The 22,943-nt window shown below is 44.3% G+C and overlaps 1 protein-coding gene across 1 annotated transcript; it reads left to right on the top strand.

Moving 5' to 3' along the window:
- The first annotated feature begins 17,102 nt into the window (after positions 1-17,102).
- avpi1 (arginine vasopressin induced 1) lies at positions 17,103-18,064 on the top strand. The gene is made up of 2 exons (XM_073027027.1): positions 17,103-17,500; positions 17,699-18,064. The coding sequence occupies exons 1-2, from the start codon at positions 17,178-17,180 to the stop codon at positions 17,817-17,819; spliced, it is 444 nt and encodes a 147-aa protein (XP_072883128.1). The 5' UTR covers positions 17,103-17,177; the 3' UTR covers positions 17,820-18,064.
- Positions 18,065-22,943: the final 4,879 nt, after the last annotated feature.

Raw genomic sequence — 22,943 nt, 5'->3', positions numbered from 1 at the left:
TAAGATCACCCTTCAGTCTCCTACATGCCAAGGAATAAAGTCCCAGCCTCTCCCAATAACTCATGAGCCCTTGAGACCAAGCAGCACTTCCCTCCTGAACTCCCTGACAAATCAGGGCAGGGTGAAGGATCAGAGGAGGGGTGGCTGGGTATCGCAGCAGTTTTTTTAAAAACTATGTTTATATCTGTCTAAGCTAATCTTATGCATTTATTTTTAGGGTGTTTTATTGTGTTCTTTATGCCTACTGTGCATTTTTTGCTGCATCAGATCCAGTATAACAATCACTTGGTTCTTCTTTGTGTTCTTGTACTGCCAAATGACGATAAACAGTCTTGAGTCTTGAAAAAAGTGTTAATTTGCTGTGGTTTTTCCAAACTTCTTTGGATTGAAAGACTTCCCTACTTACGTTCAATAAAGTGTGTGCTCTCTCTATTTGGAAAGGTATGCAACGCCCCACACCCAGACTTGAACAGTATCAATGAGAAGAATGTCGGTGAGGAGCGCTGTCCTTCCAAACAACTCCTTTCTTGGACAGAATACAATGTTCTTTTCGAGCAAGAAGATGCTTTATGACATCCTTGTAAAGGTTACAAATTAACAGAGTTAACATTTTGTCGGTCCGGGAACCAGTTCCGGTTAAAGTCTTATCTGAGGCTGCTGGGACTGTTGTAGAGACAGGGGCTTCTGACGTGTTGGTGTAGCTGTCCAGTTTTGGTGAATGAGGAATGGATTGGGGACGAGGGGAGTCAGAGAGGATGGGAGGACTAATACTCCCACATTGGATGGATAACCCTGTGAGTGATAAGTTGATCGAGGGATCAGCAGTGGAAAGGATGAGCAGCTTCAAGTTCCTGGATGTCAACATCTCTGAAGCTCTATCCTGAGGTCAAGATATTAATAAAATTATGAAGTATTTTATTATTTATGGCCATATTTCATTAAGAGTTTAAGGGAATTTGACATGTCATCAATGACGATGTAGTGTGGAGAGCATTCTGACGGTCTGCATCAGAGCCCAGTTTGGAGGTGCCAATGAACAGGATCAGAAAAGACTGTGGAGGGTTGTAGACCCAGCCAGTTCCGTCAGGGGCACAACCCTTCCCACCACTAAGACGTCGTAAACAGGCGATGCATCATAAAGGACCCTCAACACCTGGGACATGCCTGCTCCTCATTACTACTATCGAGGAGGACGTGCAGGTGCCTGAAGACACATACTCAGCATTTTAGGAACAGCTTCCTCCCCTCCGCCAGCAGATTTCTGAACGGCCCATGAACCAATGAATGCTACCTCACTACTGTGTTCTTTTACCACTATATTTCTTATAGTAACTTCTTGTGCATCACACTCTATTGCTCTGCCTCAAACCAACGAGATTCATGACATATAACAAAATTTATATCAGTGGTATTAAATCTAATCCTGATTCTGAGGAACCTTACATCTAGTTATGAATATAGCCATGAACGTGTCCGTGTCCGTGTACGTGCCCTGAGCAGGAATGGCGAGAGGAGGCCGGAGACGAGAGGATGAGTGGAGATCAAAGATGTAACATTCCAGGATCTCGGATACCTCCCGACCAAGAGCTGTTCCAGCCATCAGCATAGTGGAGACCCAAGGGGATCGAACCCACAATTACAGGAATGTCTAGATTCAGTATTTGCTTCCCGAATCCTAGCCCAGTTGAGGTGAAGGATTACCTACTGTTCCATTGGAACGTCAAATGGTCATTAGACAGGGATATGTCTGAATTTGCAGACAGCAAATTCTGACCTTTACTGGTGATGTGGACCCTGGTGAGTGAGTGAATCTCAACTGGATATGAGGAAGAACCTTAAGGCCCTCGAGAGCTATCTGAAAGAAAATGGGTTTGAGGTTAATCTCAGTCAGACCCCTGAGTTCTATATCACTTTTAAAAATAAAAACTCCGTCAATCAGTGGCTTTTTAATTAAGGTAAGATTAATTAGCGTAGTGAGCTAATTTGCAGTACTAGTGACCCAGGTTCAATTCCCGCCACTAACTATAACAAGTTTGTACGTTCTCCCCATGACCGCATGGGTTTCCTCCAGGTGCTCCAGTTTTCTCCCACAGTCCAAAGAAATACTGGTTGGAAGGTTAACCGGTCATTGTAAATTGTCCCGATTAGGCTAGCGGTAAATCGGGGGATGCCGAGCTTGAAGGTCCAGAGGGGCTGTTCTGCACTGTATCTGAATAATAAATAACTTGATTCATCCTGAGGAATGGGAGGAGTGGTATGCAGGCTAATCCCAGCACAGCCTTCGGTTCTGTTGGTTGTTAATGCAAAAGATCCACTTCATTGTTTGTTTCGATGTACGTGTGATCAATAAATGAATCTGAACCTGAGCTTGCTGCCAGCATTGATTCCTGGACGGGCTGCTCCACCAAAGTCAGAATCAGGTTTAATATCCCTGACAATTCATTGTTTTTGCAGCAGCAGAACAATGCGAGACACAAAGATGATTATTAATTTCAAAAAGGAATAAATTGTGCAAAAGAGGGTTATTGAGGTAGTGTTCGTGGGTTCGTGGACTGTTCAGAAATGTGATGGTGGAGGAAATGAAGCTGTTCCTAAAACGTTGAGTGTGTGGCCTAGGGCTTCTGTGTGGTGCTAGCGAGAAGAGGGCCAGTCTCGGATGGTGAGCGTCCTTAATAATGGAAGCTGCTGGCTTGAAAATGTCTTCGATGATGCAGAGTTGTGCTCATAACGGAACTGGCTGAGTCTACAGCCATCTGCAACGTCTCGTGGTCCTGTGCTTTGGACTCTCTATTCTACTTCAGCGACCGGAGTAATAAACCCCAGCTGCCCCTTGCTTGTCCCCGTAGGGGCCCTAGGATATCCTGCGCCAAACTTTACTCCTGAACCCACAGCTCGTAAACAAATGGAGTAATATGTCTTGTACTGTGAATGGAGAAATGCTTGTAGGTGCAAAATTATATTAATTTAATAAATGTGCTTTTGGAGGAGAGCATTAAAGTCTAGGATCTAAGGGCACAGCCTCAAAATGAAGGGATGTTCCTTTAAAACAAGAGTGAGGAGGAATTTCTATAGCTAGAGAGCATTGAATCTGTGCAATTCAGGCAACTGTGGAGGCCAAGCCATTTAAGGCAGAGATTAATAGGTTCTTGATTGTTAAGGGGTGGGAGTTGAGGGTTTTGGAGAGAAGGTGGGAGAATGGATTTGGAAAAAAATCAGCCATGACTGAAGAGCCAAATATCCTCCGGCATCTTGTGATATCAGAGTCATACAGTACAGACACAGGCCCTTCGGCCTAACTCGTTCATGCCATCTGTGTGGCCCGGTGAGCTGCTCCCATTTTCCCATAATTGGCCCATAGCCCTCTCAACCCCTTTGCTCCAGATGCCTTTTAAATGTTGCTGATGTGCCCGATTCGTCCTCTATTTTTGTCAGCTCTCTCCCAACAGGCATAAGAAAGTTCCCCGTATACATATTTTACATCTCTCGACTCTGACCTTAAACCGAATTCTCCCTTGCATTTATCACCCCTCCCAATGAAAAGACTATGTGCTTGAGAGAGTGCGGAGGAGATTTACAAGGATGTTGCCTGGAGTGGAGGGCGTGCCTTATGAGAATAGGTTGAGTGAACTTGGCCCTTTCACCTTGGAGCGACGGAGGATGAGATGTGACCTGATAGAGGTGTACAAGATGATGAGGACCATCGATCGTGTGGATAGCCAGAGGCTTTTTCCCAGGGCTGACATGGCTAACATGAGGGGGCAGCGCTTTAAGGCTTGCAAATAAGTACTGAGGGGATGTCAGGGGTAATTTTTTCACACGGAGAGTGGTGGGTGCGTGGAATGCACCACTGGCAGCTGTGGTGGAAGCGGATACAATAGGGTCTTTTAAGAGCCTCTTAGATAGGTACATGGAGCTTAGAAAAATAGAGGGCTATGTGCTAGGGAAATTCTAGGCAGTTTCTAGAGTAGGTTACATGGTCGGCACAACATTGTGGGCCGAAGGGCCTGTAACATGCTGTACATTTCTATGTTTTAAGTTTTATGTTATACCTCGTCTGTGTCCATCATAATCTTATATAGGTCTGTCAGCTGAACCCTCAGTCCCATACATTCCGGGGGGCTATCGTATAGAAAGAAATAAGCTTGTGAAACAGTTAATATGAATTACAAGTAATTCCAAGTAATTAGATAGATAGATACTTTATTGATCCCAAAGGAAATTACAGTCTCATATTAGCATTACAAGTGAACAGATATACAAATTTTAGAAGAGAAGTAAGAAAGAATTAAAGTTACCACAAACAGCCTAACAGGAGGGGAGGTCATCACTTCCCCGGCTATAGGTTAATTCATTATGGAGCCTAATGGCCGAGGGTAAGAATGACCTCAAATAGCACTCTTTGGAGCAGTACAGTTGTCTTAGTCTGTTACTAAAAGTGCCCCTCTGTTCAACCAAGAGGGTGAGAAACATTGTCCAGAGTTCCCAGTATTTTCAGTAGAGTCCTTTATTACAAATAATGAAGGCTATTTAGCCGGGAAATTCTAGAAAATTAACCGCCAGTTGCTAATATTTAATGAAAATAGTTTTGTTTAAGCATGAGTGTGCTGTATCTGGGAAATGAGGAAATAGTTCAAGTGGCTGAGCTCTGAGTCCGTGGAAAAGCACCTCGTGATTCAAATGCTGAGTCTATCTCTGCCTGCGGTTAACTGTAGCTCTCTGTAGCTGGTCTAAACCAGTTCCAGGCTGCTGTTCTCGAGAACAAACAAAAGGGATGTGAAACTTAATCATCTCTCGCAAACGTGGATGAAAGAGTGACGAGAATGAGCAAACTAGCCCCTCAATAACAGCAGCCTCGCAGAAACCTATCAATCCAAAATCGGAAGTGCTGGAAGCTATACTTGCTGGGTGCAAAAAAATAGATGTTTTGTTTTCATCCTGTGCCTGCTTGTACTCCTTCTCCTCCCCCAGCCTTCTTATTCTGGCTTCTTGCTCATTCCTTTCCAGTCCTGATGAAGGGTCACGGCAGAAAGCGCATTCCCCTCCGTAGATGCTGCCTGACCTGCTGGGTCGCGTCAGTATTTTCTGTGCACTTCTTTGGATTTCTAGCATTTGTGGTAACTCTTGTGTTTTAAATTACGTTGTCACTGTCTGTTTTTTTGCTGGGAAGTCTGCTCATTATCTCCTGGTAATTGCCTAGGAGGTTTGGTATATATCCATAGCTTGTCAGGCTGGTCGAGGATTACAGACCCTCCTGACTGATGTGCTTCCTAGCACCTGCTGAATCTCAATCTGTCTATGACTTAATTTTGTTTTGCAGAATAAAATTTATACAAGTCTTTTAGCACCCACAGGTCATCTGCTCAACAAGCTGTGTTTGACATTATGGCACATTAGGAGTCTTGGGACAGGTCATTTTGACCTTTGCTAACTCTAAGGCCGTATTATTGATCTGTTGCTAGAGAATTTTCAGCTTCAGGTCCCTCTTCCTGCAGTGTGCTTGTGTGACTCCTTTCGGAGCTATCGGTGCAGTTTTCACTTGTCGAAGGAGTGGGCGGGTGATGGGTTGCTACAGAAAATATTGATTCTGGGCGTTTCCAGAGAGGAAGGGAAGGGTTAGCCCGTGAGGAGAGAGCCAGTCATCTGAGATTACACTCGCTGGAATTCAGAAGAATGAAAGGGGATCTTATAGAAACATAAAAATTGTGAAAGTGATAGATAAGTTAGAGATGGAAAAGTTGTTTCCATTGGTAAGAATCTAAATCTATTCCCCCAAATCCTCTAGTGAGATTAAGACTAGGAGGCATAGTCTCAATTCGGGATACTAGATCTAAAACAGAGAAGAGGAGAAACTACTTTTCCCAGAGAGCAGTGAATCTGTGGAATTCCCTGTCCAGGCAAACAGGAGAGACTACCTCATTAAATATACAGTGGATTCTGGTTAATTAGGGCAGCCATGTATTTGGGACAACTTTTCAAAAACTACTTCCAAACTCCAAGGAACATGGACCCAATCTGTAGAGCCACTCTTGATAAGGCAATTTTCTCATCGCAGGGATCAGCCTTGTGAATCTCCTCTGGACTGCCAGGGTAAAAAGCAAACAGAGCCACTTTTCAACATAATTGTATAAGGGCTAAGAGTGTTGTAAAAACAAGCCTGAAGACTTTGCGTGTCAATGCGAGGAGCATTCGTAACAAGGTGGATGAATTGAATGTGCAGATAGTTATTAATGAATATGATGTAGTTGGGATCACAGAGACATGGCTCCAGGGTGACCAAGGATGGGAGCTCAACATCCAGGGATATTCAATATTCAGGAGGGATAGACAGGAAAGAAAAGGAGGTGGGGTAGCACTGCTGTTTAGAGAGGAGATTAACGCAATAGAAAGGAAGGACATTAGCCTGGAGGATGTGGAATCGATATGGGTAGTAGAGCTGCATAACACTAAGGGACAGAAAACGCTGGTGGGAGTTGTGTACAGGCCACCTAACAGTAGTAGTGAGGTTGAGGATGGCATTAAACAGGAAATTAGAAATGCGTGCAATAAAGGAACTGTAGTTATAATGGGTGACTTCAATCTACATATAGATTGGGTGAACCAAATTGGTAAGGGTGCTGAGGAAGAGGATTTCTTGGAAATGTATGCGGGATGGTTTTCTGAACCAACATGTCGAGGAACCAACTAGAGAGCAGGCCTTTCTAGATTGGGTATTGAGCAATGAGGAAGGGTTAATTAGCAATCTTATCGTGCAAGGCCCCTTGGGAAAGAGTGACCATAATATGGTGGAATTCTTTATTAAGATGGAGAGTGACATAGTTAATTCAGAAACAAAGGTTCTGAACTTAAAGAAGGGTAACTTTGAAGGTATGAGACGTGAATTAGCTAAGATAGGCTGGCAAATGATACTTAAAGGGTTGACGGTGGATATGCAATGGCAAGCATTTAAAGATCGCATGGATGAACTACAACAAGTGTTCATCCCAGTTTGGCAAAAGAATAAACCAGGGAAGGTAGTGCACCCGTGGCTGACAAGGGAAATTAGGGATAGTATCAGGTCCAAAGAAGAAACATATAAATTAGCAAAATAAAGCGGCACACCTGAGGACTGGAAGAAATTCAGGGATCAGCAGAGGAGGACAAAGGGCTTAATTAGGAAAGGGAAAAAAGATTATGAGAGAAAGCTAGCAGGGAACATAAAAACTGACTGTAAAAGCTTTTATAGATACGTGAAAAGAAAAAGATTGGTCAAGACAAATGTAGGTCCTTTACAGTCAGAAACAGGTGAATTGATCATAGGGAACAAAGACATGGCAGACCAATTGAATAACTACTTTGGTTCTGTCTTCACTAAGGAGGACATAAATAATCTTCCAGAAATAGTAAGGGACCGAGGGTCTAATGAGATGGAGGAACTGAGGGAAATACATGTTAGTAGGGAAGTGGTGTTAGGTAAATTGAAGGGATTAAAGGCAGGTAAATCCCCAGGGCCAGATGGTCTGCATCCCAGAGTGCTTAAGGAAGTAGCCCAAGAAATAGTGGATGCATTAGTGATAATTTTTCAAAACTCCTTAGATTCTGGATTAGTTTCTGAGGATTGGAGGGTGGCTAATGTAACCCCACTTTTTAAAAAAGGAGGGAGAGAGAAACCGGGGAATTATAGACCGGTTAGTCTAACATCGGTGGTGGGGAAAATGCTAGAGTCGGTTATCAAAGATGTGATAACAGCACATTTGCAAAGAGGTAAAATCATCGGACAAAATCAGCATGGATTTGTGAAAGGAAAATCATGTCTGACGAATCTTCTAGAATTTTTTGAAGATGTAACTAGTAGAGTGGATAGGGGAGAGCCAGTGGATGTAGTATATTTAGATTTTCAAAAGGCTTTTGACAAGGTCCCACACAGGAGATTAGTGTGCAAACTTAAAGCACACAGTATTGGGGGTATGGTATTGATGTGGATAGAGAATTGGTTGGCAGACAAGAAGCAAAGAGTGGGAGTAAACGGGACCTTTTCAGAATGGCAGGCAGTGACTAGTGGGGTACCGCAAGGCTCAGTGCTGGGACCCCAGTTGTTTACAATATATATTAATGATTTAGATGAGGGAATTAAATGCAGCATCTCCAGGTTTGCGGATGACACGAAGCTGGGTGGCGGTGTTAGCTGTGAGGAGGATGCTAAGAGGATGCAGGGTGACTTGGATAGGTTAGGTGAGTGGGCAAATTCATGGCAGATGCAAATTAATGTGGATAAATGTGAGGTTATCCACTTTGGTTGCAAGAACAGGAAAACAGATTATTATCTGAACAGTGGCCGATTAGGAAAAGGGAAGATGCAACGACACCTGGGTGTCATTGTACACCAGTCATTGAAAGTGGGCATGCAGGTACAGCAGACAGTGAAAAAGGCAAATGGTATGTTGGCATTCATAGCAAAAGGATTTGAGTACAGGAGCAGGGAGGTTCTACTGCAGTTGTACAAGGCCTTGGTGAGACCGCACCTAGAATATTGTGTGCAGTTTTGGTCCCCTAATCTGAGGAAAGACATTCTTGCCATAGAGGGAGTACAGAGAAGGTTCACCAGATTGATTCCTGGGATGGCAGGACTTTCATATGAAGAAAGACTGGATTGACTAGGCTTATACTCACTGGAATTTAGAAGATTGAGGGGGGATCTTATTGAAACGTATAAAATTCTAAAGGGATTGGATAGGCTAGATGCATAAAAATTGTTTCCGATGTTGGGGAAGTCCAGAACAAGGGGTCACAGTTTAAGGATAAAGGGGAAGCCTTTTAGGACCGAGATGAGGAAAAACTTCTTCACACAGAGAGTGGTGAATCTGTGGAATTCTCTGCCACAGGAAACAGTTGAGGCCGGTTCATTGACTATACTTAAGAGGAAGTTAGATATGGCCCTTGTGGCTAAAGGGATCAGGGGGTATGGAGAGAAATCAGGTACAGGGTTCTGAGTTGGATGATCAGCCATGGTCACACTGAATGGCGGTGCAGGCTCGAAGGGTCAAATGGCCTACTCCTGCACCTATTTTCTATGTTTCTATGCCTTCAATATTGTGTTTTAAATAAGGAATTTAGGAGTTTTGGGGCTGTGGCCAACACCCCATACAAATGGAACAAGATCTCCCTATTCTTAAACTCCAACCCCTTCGCAATAAAGGAAAATACATAATTTGCCCTTGTAATTACTCATTGGACCTGCGTGCTAAGTTCTTGTGATTCACACTCAGATCCCTCTGAGCAGTCATCCACAGACCTCGATATCAAGTTGCAGTTTGCTGTAAGTACAAAGAAATGCCTGAAGAAAAATAATTCAAGGTTCCATGGCGAAGTAGTGAGGGATTGGACTGGAGAACTAACTTGATCCGTCCCCGAAGATTGCCAAATGTACAGAGGAGAGCTTTCTGACTGGTTTCATCACAGCCTGGTATGGAGACCCCAGTGCGCAGGATTGCAAGAAGCTTCAGACGGTTGTAGAGTCAGCCAGCTCCATCACAAGCACAAGCCTCCCAAACATCTAGGATATCTTCAAAAGAAGGCAGCATCCATCAATAAAGGCCCCACGCCATCTGGGACATGCCCTCCTCTTGTTACCACCACCAGGGAGTAGGCCTGAAGGCCCGCACTCTTGTCAGGAAACGTGGAGGAGGCTTGACTCAGAAGCAGATTTAGCGATGAGCGATCATTTCAATAATAAGCTGCAAAATAACAAGCCACAAGGGGCCACAAAACAGGAGAGAACAGATACTTAACACAACAAGGCAAGAGGGTAATTAAAGGGTAGGAGCAACTGGTTGAGGGTGGCTGGTTTGGTGGGTGAACAAAGGGTGTGGATGAGATTATGCTCCCTCAGATTCAGAAAAATGAAAGGGGATCTTACAGAAACATAAAAATTATGAAAGGGATAGGTAAGATAGAAGAAAAGTTGTTTCCATTGGTAAGAATCTAAATGTTAAGGCTGTGTCCCCTACTGAGATTAAAACCAGGAGGCATAGCCTCAGTTCAGGATAATAGATTTAGGACGGAGAAGAAAAGAAACTACTTTTCCCAGAGAGCAGTGAATCTGTGGAATTCCCCGCCATATGCTCTATATATAGTCAATGTTTAATCCCTCAAACAACATTCAAACTATAACAGCGTTGTAATAACAATATTTAAAAGGCAATACAAGCCAGTAATTCCACACCTCCTTTCCCCACTTCTTTTCCAGAGCTGATGAGGAGTATCGGCCCCAAACCTCAAACGTATATTTCCCTCCGCCAATACTTCCCGACTTGCTGAGCTCCTCCAGTATTTTGTGGGAGCCGTTCAAGATTTCCAGCGTCTGCAGAATTTCTTGTGGCCATTGTGGCTTGCGTGGACGAGTTGGGCCTGTTTCTGTGCTGTATGACTCTGTGACCCTGAACTCCTTCTGGGATCTTGCTATGCATTAGAAGGCTGCTCTAATCCACAGCATTCAAACTTTAAGCCAGAGGTGAGCTTGCAGGCTGTACTGTTCCTTGGCCAGTCTCTTATTGTGAGAGCCTATTCCTCCCCACGCCCCCCCAACCCCCACCCTTCAGTTCCGACAACATCAAAGCTCAATTGCAGTAGTTATTAGTTGCAGAGTGATTGTGTGTCTCCTTGCAGGAAAAGAGAACCGGCTCGGGTTTCAACAAGAGACTGAAAGTGGAAGGGCTCTGTGTCCTCGGGAACCGCTGGCCCGAATGCGGGGAGGCACCTAATCTGGGTCACTGAGGAGCGATTGCGTTTGAAAGTGGCGCTCTGAGTCACCGGCTCAGGGAAACCATCCTGCTGTTGACACGCCAGGAACTTGCTGACGAACCTGCCTGAGCTGGTCCCAGCCGGCTGGGAGTTGATGACAGGGCGTTTACTCCACTCCTCTGACCGCGTGTGTTTGGTGAAAGATCAGACAGTCAGGGATTGGAGATGTTTTCTTCCTCCGCTCTCTCTCTCTCGTGCGTGCTCCTTCTTTCTTTTCTTGCTCTTCCTCAATTTCTTTCAATCTTTTTCATACTTTTATCACTGTCTGCCTTTCCCCCTCTTTCTCTCGCTCTGTCTTGCTCGTTCTTGCTGTCTCTCCCTTCTCTTACTTTTACCACTCTCTTTGACTTTCTCCCTCAATCTCTTGCTGTTTCCCTCACTCTCTCCTTTTTGCCCTCTCTCTCCCCTTCCACCCTCTCTCTCCCCATTCCACCCTCTCTCTCCCCATTCCACTCTCTCTCTCCCACCCTCTCTCTCTCTCCCCCTTCCACCCTCTCTCCCCTTCCACCCTCTCTCTCCCCTTCCACCCTCTCTCCCCCTTCCACCCTCTCTCTCCCCATTCCACCCTCACTCTCCCAATTCCACCCTCTCTCTTCCCCTTCCACCCTCTCTCTCCCCTTCCACCCTCTCTCTCTCCCCTTCCACCCTTTCTCTCCCCCTTCCCCCCTCTCTCTCCCCATTCCACCCTCTCTCTCCCCTTCCACCCTCTCTCTCTCCCCCTTCCACCCTTTCTCTCCCACTCTCTCTCCCCCTTCCACTCTCTCTCTCCCTCTTCCACCCTCTCTCTCCCCATTCCACCCTCTCTCTCCCCCTTACACCCTCTCTCTCCCCCTTACACCCTTACTTGTGACCGTTCAAGAGCGCGGAGGCAAGCGAAGGCTGCCCTCGACACTTTCAGTGGGTGGTCAGTGTGGGCAGGCTTGCTTCGCACCATTCATGAGGCAACCCTTTACTTAGCTCTGGCTGAATAAATTGTGATGGAGGCTCAAAGCCAAGCTTTGGAAACCACAGCTGAATGCAGGTCTAAATACTGGATTTAAACCTACTTGGTCGCAGAATGAGCATAAAATAGCAGAAGACAAAATTCCAAATTGTGCTGTTGAATAATGAAAATTTTTTTTAAAGCAAGTCAACAATATATATTCTATAACAATTGTATATGGCATATATTTAAGGCTATATTTCCAGATCAACTAGACTGATAAGTAAAGATGTTATATGAAGCCTGTATCATACCCCAGCTATCTGGTCAGTGGGTTTTAACAAAGATCGAGTGGGTGTAGAGAAGGTTCTCAAGGATAGAACAAGGGATAGGAAAGGTACATAATAGGACAGGGTGGGCAGACTGGGTCTCTGTTCTCCTGGGAAATGAAAGCTGATGGGAAACCTAATGGGGAGTCTGTAAAATGCTGAAGGAGCGGGTGCAGTTTCTGCTTGTCGGGAAGAGGGTTACCACAGGTCATCCAGATCAGAGAGTCAACAAGAAGTCCAAAGGGGAACGTCAGAGAAACTCCTTCCCCCCCCCCCCCCCCCCGAGAACAGTGAGATGTGGAGCTCACTCCCACAGGGAAGGGTGGTGGTGGAGACCGTTGATGGGGGAAGGCTGGACAATCAGAGGGTCACCCTGAGAGATGAAGATGGGGGAGCAGCGGCTGGATTAATCGGCAGCATTTCCCATATAGTTCCATATAAAGAGATCATGATACTGCCTTTAAAATCCACTTGTTGATTGATGGTTGAGAGTTACCTCAGTCTCACCTGCTCTGGGCTTGCAACCTCCTTGGCCACATCAGTCAGGAAGGTCTGTAATTCCCAACGTAAGTCTAACAAGCCATCGATACGTATCAAACCTCCAAGGCCGGGAGAGACGAGCAGGCAAAAACCACACAGTGACAAAGAAGTTTTAGACACAAGAGGTTCTGCAGAGGCTGGAAATCCAGAGCAACACACACACACACACACACACACACACACACACACACACACACACACACACACACACACACACACACACACACACACACACACACACACACACACACACACAATGCTGGAGGAACTCACAGCGGGTCAGGCAGCATCTATGGAGAGGAATAAACAGTTGAGACCGTTCATTGGGACACTCTTCTTTATCATCTTAATTTTACAAGCTACTTGTTTAAATGTAGATAAATGTGTTCATTTTATAAAGGAAATGCAACTTTAAAATGAAATTATCAGATCCAGTGGCTTTAAAAATGCCAGAAGCTTATTGACGAAGGATGAAAATTCCTTTATTTTGCTTAATTCCTGGTGAACAGGTCAATGAAACCATCATAAAAGTATTGTCTGAATTATTATGTGGATGCTTAGATTAATACAGCATGGAAATAGGCCATTCAGCCCACCAAGTCTGTGCCAGCTGCCTATTTTAAAAAGAGACCATTTAAGAAAGCAGCATCCATCATCAAGGGCCCCACCATCTGGGCCGTGCCCTCTTCTTGTTACTGCTGTCGGGCAGGATGTACAGGTCCCTTACTACCAGGTTCAGGAACAGTTATCACCCTACAAGCTCCAGGCTCCTGAACCAGTGTGGGTAACTTCACTCACCTCAGCACTAAACTGATTCCAGACTCGTTTTCAACTCATTTTCTCAGTCTCAGTACTACTCATTTATTTGCTCCATTTGTCTTCTGGTACACGTTGGGTATTTGTCGGTCTTTGATATTGTATGGATACCTTTGTAAATTCTACAGTTTATTTTTTAAATTTTATTGTGAACGCCTGTAAGAAAATGAATCTCCGGGTAGTATAAGGTAACATCAATGTATTTCGATGATAAATTTACTTTAAACTTTAATCTCATTTTGTTCCCACATGGCCATCAACAGCCCCCGTCTTCCCCTCACCCACACACCAGTAGTAATTTATAGCAGCCAGTTAACCCAGCAAACTGCCTGTCTTTGAAAACATGCAAAGAAACGAGAACGCCCAGAGGAAAGCCTTGTATCACTCTGTTTAACGTGAAACCCTTTCCGTGTTTAAGACTTAATCTGCTGTCGTGATTCCATCTTTTCATTGTTCCATCTTTGACAGTTGTAGGTCAGGTATCCCCTCTCAGAATTTATGGGACCTCTCTGACACAGCCTTGTGCCTTATCACCCCAATCCAAATCTAACACAGTCTCTGGCAAATATTGTTTGTGAAGTGTGTTGGGATGTTTGACTATGCTCTATAAATAGATTATGAGATACAAGGGGCTGCAGATGCTGAAATCTGAGCAACAAACAACCTGTGCAGAGGAAGGGATTATCCCGAACCTGAAACACTGACAATTCCTCCCTCACCCCACACATGATGCTCAGCCCACTGAGCTCTTCCAGCAGGCTTTCCGTGGTTTGATAAATCAGCCCACCTTCATTTACCACTTCACTGAGATGGGGGGAAGCTTCTGTGGCTAAATATGTTGTAGTTATCACAGCACGCGTGTTTCTCTTGTAGCTATGTCAGCACGCGTTTCTCTTGTCACGGCACGCGTGTTTCTCTTGTAGCTATGTCAGCACGCGTTTCTCTTGTCACGGCACGCGTGTTTCTCTTGTAGCTATGTCAGCACGCGTTTCTCTTGTAGTTATGTCCACACGCGTTTCCATTGTAGTTATCACAGCACGCGTGTTTCTCTTGTAGTTATGTCCGCATGTGTGTTTCTCTTGTAGTTATCACAGCACGCGTGTTTCTCTTGTAGTTATCACAGCACGCGTGTTTCTCTTGTAGTTATGTCCGCATGCGTGTTTCTCTTGTAGTTATCACAGCATGCGTGTTTCTCTTGTAGTTATCACAGCACGCGTGTTTCTCTTGTAGTTATGTCCGCACGCGTTTCCATTGTAGTTATCACAGCACGCGTGTTTCTCTTGTAGTTATGTCAGCATGCGTGTTTCTCTTGTAGCTATGTCAGCATGCGTGTTTCTCTTGTAGTTATGTCCGCACGCGTTTCCATTGTAGTTATCACAGCATGCGTGTTTCTCTTGTAGTTATCACAGCACGCGTGTTTCTCTTGTAGTTATGTCCGCACGCGTTTCCATTGTAGTTATCACAGCACGCGTGTTTCTCTTGTAGTTATGTCCGCATGCGTGTTTCCATTGTAGTTATCACAGCACGCGTGTTTCTCTTGTAGTTATCACAGCACGCGTGTTTCTCTTGTTATCACAGCACGCGTGTTTCTCTTGTAGTTATGTCAGCACGCGTTTCTCTTGTCACGGCATGCGTGTTTCTCTTGTAGCTATGTCAGCACGCGTTTCTCTTGTAGTTATGTCCACACGCGTTTCCATTGTAGTTATCACAGCACGCGTGTTTCTCTTGTAGTTATGTCTGCACGCGTTTCCATTGTAGTTATCACAGCACGCGTGTTTCTCTTGTAGTTATGTCCGCATGTGTGTTTCTCTTGTAGTTATCACAGCACGCGTGTTTCTCTTGTAGTTATGTCCGCATGCGTGTTTCTCTTGTAGTTATCACAGCACGCGTGTTTCTCTTGTAGTTATGTCCGCACGCGTTTCCATTGTAGTTATCACAGCACGCGTGTTTCTCTTGTAGTTATGTCAGCATGCGTGTTTCTCTTGTAGCTATGTCAGCATGCGTGTTTCTCTTGTAGTTATGTCAGCATGCGTGTTTCTCTTGTAGCTATGTCAGCATGCGTGTTTCTCTTGTAGTTATGTCCGCACGCGTTTCCATTGTAGTTATCACAGCACGCGTGTTTCTCTTGTAGTTATGTCAGCATGCGTGTTTCTCTTGTAGCTATGTCCGCATGTGTGTTTCTCTTGTAGTTATCACAGCACGCGTGTTTCTCTTGTAGTTATGTCAGCATGCGTGTTTCTCTTGTAGCTATGTCAGCATGCGTGTTTCTCTTGTAGTTATGTCCGCACGCGTTTCCATTGTAGTTATCACAGCACGCGTGTTTCTCTTGTAGTTATGTCCGCATGCGTGTTTCCATTGTAGTTATCACAGCACGCGTGTTTCTCTTGTAGTTATCACAGCACGCGTGTTTCTCTTGTAGTTATCACAGCACGCGTGTTTCTCTTGTTATCACAGCACGCGTGTTTCTCTTGTAGTTATGTCAGCATGCGTGTTTCTCTTGTAGTTATCACAGCACGCGTGTTTCTCTTGTAGTTATCACAGCACGCGTGTTTCTCTTGTAGTTATGTCAGCATGCGTGTTTCTCGTTATTATGTTAGCATGCGTGTTTCTCGTTATTATGTTAGCATGTGTGTTTCTCTTCTGCTTTACTTTTGCTATGCAGTGATAATGTACAGTCCACAGTCACACCATTACCTTGTGATTTTTCTTGGGTGGGGGAGGAGGGGAACCCAGGACGGTCACCAGGGGTTGAAGTTGAAGAACTCAATTCCTGTAACTCCTCTGTTGAATGCAGTGTGCATAAGTGAAAGATGTTGCTGTGGAGCCAGAGTAACACACACAAAATGCTGGAGGACCTCAACGGGTCCCGTCTGTGGAGAGGGATAAACAGTTGATGTTTCAGGCTGAGACCCTTCCTTGGGATTCTGTGTGTGTTTACTCTGCATTTCCAGCATCCGTGAAATTCGTGTTCGTGATTTACTGCGGAGCCAGAGACGCTTAGCATTGGTCGCTTAAAAACACCCATTCACAACAGTGATCGCTTTGGACTAAAACCAAATTTTAATTCTGTTTTTCTGCTTATTTGATATTAAGTGCCCGTGATGCTGCTATAAGTTTTTCATTGCACCTGTACAGACATGTATTGTATACATGACAATAACCTCGACGTTAACAATTCGAGCATCCAGTTTTAACATGGATATTTGCAACACTCCAATGGATTTATCAGCTGCATTAATCACCATTAACGCATTGCTTATAAGTGAGTTTCATTTGCTGTTTGGTAGTTTATTAAGTACAAAACATAGACTAAAACAATCTATTTTGATGCAATTGCTGTTAGTCATTGCAAATCCTGTCAACCATAGCCACCCCTAAACTCAACATTGTTTACACCATCTTGTGAGCTGTTTTTTTTATCACAATCCCGAACGAACAAACACACGCCGACTATAACCAGCTCAAACCAGACCGGCTTCCCCAACCTGTGTGCGCCAGAAATACCGGGTTACATCATTCACTTCCCCGCAGCGGGTTGATTGACGGGCTTCTCGAGGCTCCAATTGGCTTCCTGCTGCTGTCAATCACAAAGGCGGGCCCCAGGTTCCCGGCACAGGACTGGTGAGCTTCCCCGAAGCCCGCACGGGAAAGGGTGCTCCGGCGTGTCAATCATTCTGAGCGACGGCGGCCCCCCTCCGGGATCCGTATAAAAGCCGCAACCGGTTGCAAGCGGTTCGGAACGGAGCAGAGCATCGAGATCCGGAGGCCGCTGGCTAGCGCTGGACGCTTGCAGAATGGAGCCCTACCCTGCTCCGTGCCCCGTCTGCCCGGCATGGTTTGGGAGCAGGTGGGAGCGCAAGACCAGGAAGAAGGCATCGGCCAACATCTTCCAAGGCGTGAACCTGGGACAGATGCAAGCGTTGTTCAGGAAAAGCGGCGACGAGAACGCTGACGAGCGAGCGAGGATCATCTGGGAGAGAGAGAAGCATGGGGACCAGGACTTTACCCAGGCTCTGATGGAGCTGAAATCGAAGAAGACCCAGCTCTTTTTCCAGCACAATAAAAGTGGCGCAGAGTTCTTGGGACTGATTTGGGTGAAAGCCTTTAACAAACTGCGGTAATTATTTGCACTTTTAACAAGCAAAAAAAAAACTGGAAACACCTTTTGCTTTTATATAATTTTAAGAAAACCACTACCTCAAATTTCCCCCAACGCATATGCATCGCTTTGAGGCTCTTACTTGCTTTACGCCGTGTCTCACTTGCAGTTTTTAATGTGTGTGCGTGTGTATAAAATTCTCATCATGTTCCCCAGCATCAGGGATGGAGATTGGGGTTGCGAACTCGAACCCAACGGCGTCGTGGAGCGGTCGCAGAGAAGCAAGATTAAGCGAAAGCGATTAATCACAAAGAGGTCGCTCAGGAACCTGCTGTAAAGTCGGGGACGGACACTGCGAACTGCTGCATCAACTCAACGAAAACCACGTTGCAATAATTGCGAACTATTGGGGGAAAATGAACTTCCTGTATTAATATTTCGTTTCCACTGCGAAACGGTCGTCCATAATACTTTAATGATTTTTATTTAAGATTCCGAACACTAAAACTGTCTTTAAGAATCATTCCGTTTTATAGAGAAAAATGTCCTGCGTTTCAATAAATTTGTGTCATTATTAAAAAACCATCGTGCATTTCTTTTTGTGTGAGCCGGGGTGAAATCTATATTCATCATTTTCATTGAACGTGCACCTGTTTTGTAATATGGCCTTTAATGTTCACCCGCCCACTGCCACGCAGTTTAGTCTTCCAAGCCTGGGTCTGAGGGTAGATCTATAAATAAACTTTTCATTTAACTCTGATGCTTATTAAGTACCCGGTTTGAGAAGAGAAGCCCCAGCATCACTGCTCATCCACTGGGGGTTTGGTCTATCAGTAGGGTTTCTGAATATTCTCTGTCCAAAAACTTGAAACAAATTAATGGAGACTTGAGTGAATGTGGGGAGCCAGTAAAGTAAGTAACTAGGGGGCTAGCATACTATTGATGGACCAGCAACAGAGGAATCCTGGAAACCCAGAGCACACAAAAATGCTGGAGGAGCTCAGCAGGCCAGGCGGTATCTATGGAAAAGAGTAAACAGTTGACATTTGATGAAGGGTCTCGGTCCCAAACGTCAATTGTGTACTCTTGCTGTAGATGCTGCCTGGCCTGCTGAGTTCCCCCAGCATTTTGTGTGTGGTGCCTTCAAGTTTATTATTTTACTGTATATAACCGCCAATGAAACACTCCTCCAGACCAAGGTGCACAACACAATACCTAAAACTTGCACGCAACTCATAAAGTAATATTACCACAAATAAATACATATACCAGAAGACCGACATTTAGCATAAAGTACATTTAAAAGTATCAACTGTGTAATGCTGCTGACACTTCATAGGTGGGTAGTGGCATGGAGTTCAAACTAACTGGTCCAGGCCAACCAAGATGCTCATCTAAGCTAGTCCTGTTTGTCCCATGGACCGCTTGTTATATTGGTCCATGGTATAAAAATAGTTAGAACCCCCCGCTCTAAATCTTTTCTATCCATGTTCCTGTCCAAGTCTGGGTTGGGTTGGGTTGGGTTGGGGGGGGGGGGGGGCGGTCACAAATCACTGGGGTGCTAACTGCCTTACATACTTCCTTAACCAGCCTGTTCCATTAGTTACTGTATTTAGAGTTGTAGAGTACAGAAACGACCCTTTCGTCCCAACTAATCCATCGCAACCAACTATCTAAACTAATCCTATTAAGGACCCTTATCACCCACAACATGCTGTCTTATAATTACCATCTGGAAGGAGGTACAGTAACAGAAAGACTCACACTCAACAGCTTAAGGACAACATCTTGCCATCTACTGCCAGATTTCTGAATGGTCCATGAACACTACCTCAATATTTTGCTCTTTTTACACTACTCATTTTTATATATTTTTTACTGTATGAGTTTTTTACTGTCCTGTTGCTGCAAACCAAATTTCACAATGTACAGTATGTCATTATAATAATTCCCTTCTGGCCATATCCCTCTAAATCTTTCCTGTCTGAGTACCTTTTAAATGTCACCAGATGTGCTTAAAACACTTCCTCTGATAATTCATTCTACATGCATACCACTCTTGTGTCAAAAGTTGCCCAAGTTCTTACAAAATCTCCTCTTTCACTTTAATCCTACGTCTTCTAATTCTGGATTCCCCAACCGTGAGAAAAAAGCAAAACTTATTCACCCCTCTGTAAATCCCTCATGACTCTTACTTGCCGTCTAGAGATACTGGAAAACCATTTCACTGAGTATCATTCAGGGATGGGCTGATAATAATCTTTTATTCATTTACTGACACAGGAGTGTTATCATATCAGAACATCAGTCCTTGAGCTAGCACATAAGTGCCATTACAAAGAAGGCACAACAGTCACAACTCCTCTACTTTCTGAGAAGTTTGTGTAGATTCGGCATGTCATCTGAAACTTTGACAAATGTCTATAGAGGCGCAGTGGAGGATATCGTGACTGGTCGCATCATGGCCTTGTATGAAAACACCAATGCCCAAAAACAGAAAAGCCTACAAAAAGTAGTGGATATGGCCCAGTCCATCACGGGGAAAACCCTACACACCATTGAGTAACACCATGGGTAACTGCACTCACCTGAACTCTGAAATGATTCCACAACCAAAGGACTCACTTTCAAGGACTGTACAACCCATGTCCTCGGTATTATTTATTTGCTTTTCAAAAACATTTGCACAATGAGTCTTATTTTGCACATTGTCAGTACGTACTTTTTTATTGACTAGACCATAAGGCATAGGAGCAGAATTAGGCCATTTGGCCCATCAAGACTGCTCTGCTATTTCATCATGTCTGACCCATTTTCCTCTCAACTTGACTCTCCTGCCGTCTATCCATAACCTTTCACGCCCTGACTAATCAAGAACTTATCAGCCTCCACTTTAAATCCACCCATTGACCCAGCCTCCACAGCCGCCTGTGGCAATGAAATATCATGCCATATCTATGTATGCTTTGCGATAATAAATTTACTTTGAACTTTGAAAGGGTTGAAAGATCTGTCATGTTGCTTTGAGCCACAGAATCATGCAGCACAGTAACAAGCCCTTCGGCCCATCATATGCATGCTAACAATTATGTATCTCCCCCCCCATATACTAATTCTGTTTACCAGAACTTGCCCCATTGCCTTCTATTTCAAGTGCTTGTCTGGATATTCTTTAATCTCTGTCTCACCACCCCTTGAGGGAGCACCACACTCAAACACCACATCAGCTAGTTGTACTTTCCAGAAGGTCTCACTCTCTTCAGGGACGTGAATTTCTAAATGAACAAACAGCCTTTCAATTACCCAGTTCAGCTTATGTCATTGCATGATCCCCATGGAATATCCGGGTGGTTTGTACTCATCACCAGATAATTAGTCCAAAGCTCCGGCATAGCAGTTAGCGAAATGCTATTACAACGCCAGTGGCCTGGGTTCGATTCCCACCACTGTCTATAAGGAGTTTGAACTTTGGGTTTCTTCTGGGTGTTCTAGTTTCCTCCCACAATCCAAAGATGTACGGGTTAGTAGGTTAATTGGCCACATGGGTGTAAATGGGCAGCGTGGGCTCATTGGGCCAGAAGGACTAGTTACTGTGCTGTCTCTCCAAAAAAACCTAAGTATCTGAGTTATTGTATCAATACCCCATCAATCATTAACTACCATTTCTACATATCTCATAATACTCTTAACTAAAAGGAATCTCTCAGTAATATTACCTTAGAGTCATAGACCAATACAACATGGACACAAGCCCTTTGACCCAACCAATCCATGCCAACCATGTTGTCTGCTCAGTTAGTTTTAATTAGACCTTAAGACATGGGAGCAGAAGTAGGCTATTCAGCCCAATTCTGAATTCAACTTATTCAACCTAATCTCTTCAAACTGGACTAAAGAATAAATTGAGGCATATTTATTGAGAGAACCTTCATCCTATAGAATGGGGGGGAGTTATGAGACCATAAGACGTAGGAGCAGAATTAGGCCATTCAGCCCATCAAGTCTGGTCTGTTATTCAGTTATAGCTGATTTACTATCTCTCTCAGCTCCATTCTCTTGACTTCTCCCCATAACCTTTGATGCCCTTACTAATTAAGAACCTATCAACATCCTCTTTAAATATACTCAATGACTTGTCTCCACGACCGTCTGTAGCAAGGAATTCCACAGATTCACCATCCTCTGGCTGAAGAAATTCCTCCTCATTTTTATTCTTAAGAGATGTCCTTCTATTCTGAGGTTGTTCCCTCTGGTCCTAGTATCCCTCACTTTAGGAAACATCCTCTCCACATTCACTTTATCTAGGCCTTTCAATAGTCGATTGCTTTCAATGAGATTCCCCCCTCATTCTTCTGAATTCCAGTGAGTACAAGCCCAGAGCCAACAAACACTCCTCATATGTTAACCCTTGCATTCCTGGGATCATACTCATGAATACCAGCATATTCTTCCTAAGTAAAGATCTATCCTTGCCAACCTCTCCCTATAACTTAGACCCTCTTGAATGGTACTTTAACTTTCATTACAGTTGTCCTATATCTACAACCAACACAGTGGGTAGCGGTCTCGTGGGTAATGGTCTTTCCTCGCTGCCCAATTATTCAGCTGCAACTCCAACTTCTGGTGTTGTCCATGCATCCTCCTCGTGGCCTTGTGAGCTCTCCCTGGCCATTCTGGTCTCCTCCCACATCCCAAGGAGGCGCCGGTAGACTATTTTGCCACTGCAAATCACCCCTCGTGTGTGTTAATGGCACAACAACCAAAGGAGAGACACAAGAAACTGCCGATGCTAGACTGAAGCAAAATTCAAAAGCCTGGAAGAACTCAGTAGATAAGGCAGCATCTGTGGAAAGAAATGGATAGGTGATGTTTTGGGTCAAGATCCTTCATCTAAACTGAAGGAATCAAAATTAGGTTTATTATCATATGTCATGAAATTTGAAGTAGAGTACAATCCATTAAAAATCACAATAAATTACAATAAGAAATACTTAAAATATATAATAAGTAGCGCAAAAAGGGAACAAGATTGGTCAAGTTCAAGTTTATTCTCATCTGACTGTACATATATATAAACAAATAAAACAACGTTCCTTCAGACTACGGTGCACCCACACAACATATAACACACAGCACATAAACCAAAATATTATGCTATAAATAACTTAATAAAATATAATTCAAAATATATGTAATACAGCACAGCACAAGTGAACAGTAAACAGCTCGCTGTCCAAGTGATGAGACCTCAGTGGTCCTAAAATGTTAAGTATGGGTCTTCAAACTCCCGTACCTCCTGCCTGATGGGATCAAAGAGAAGAAGACATGGTCTGGAAGGTGAGGGTCCTTACTAATGGCTGTTGCCTTCCTGAAGAGCAGAAGGTGAGGTGAATGGGTGAGCAAGAGCTGGAAGGTGATAGGTGAGGAGGGGTGATAGGAAGAGTGAGGAGAGCAACAGAGG

This window comes from Hemitrygon akajei, chromosome 23 (assembly GCF_048418815.1).
Source record: "Hemitrygon akajei chromosome 23, sHemAka1.3, whole genome shotgun sequence".
In the NCBI taxonomy this organism is placed as follows: Eukaryota; Metazoa; Chordata; class Chondrichthyes; order Myliobatiformes; family Dasyatidae; genus Hemitrygon; species Hemitrygon akajei.
The sequence above is the reverse complement of the archived record's forward strand: the minus strand, read 5'-3'. Positions and strand labels throughout refer to the sequence as shown.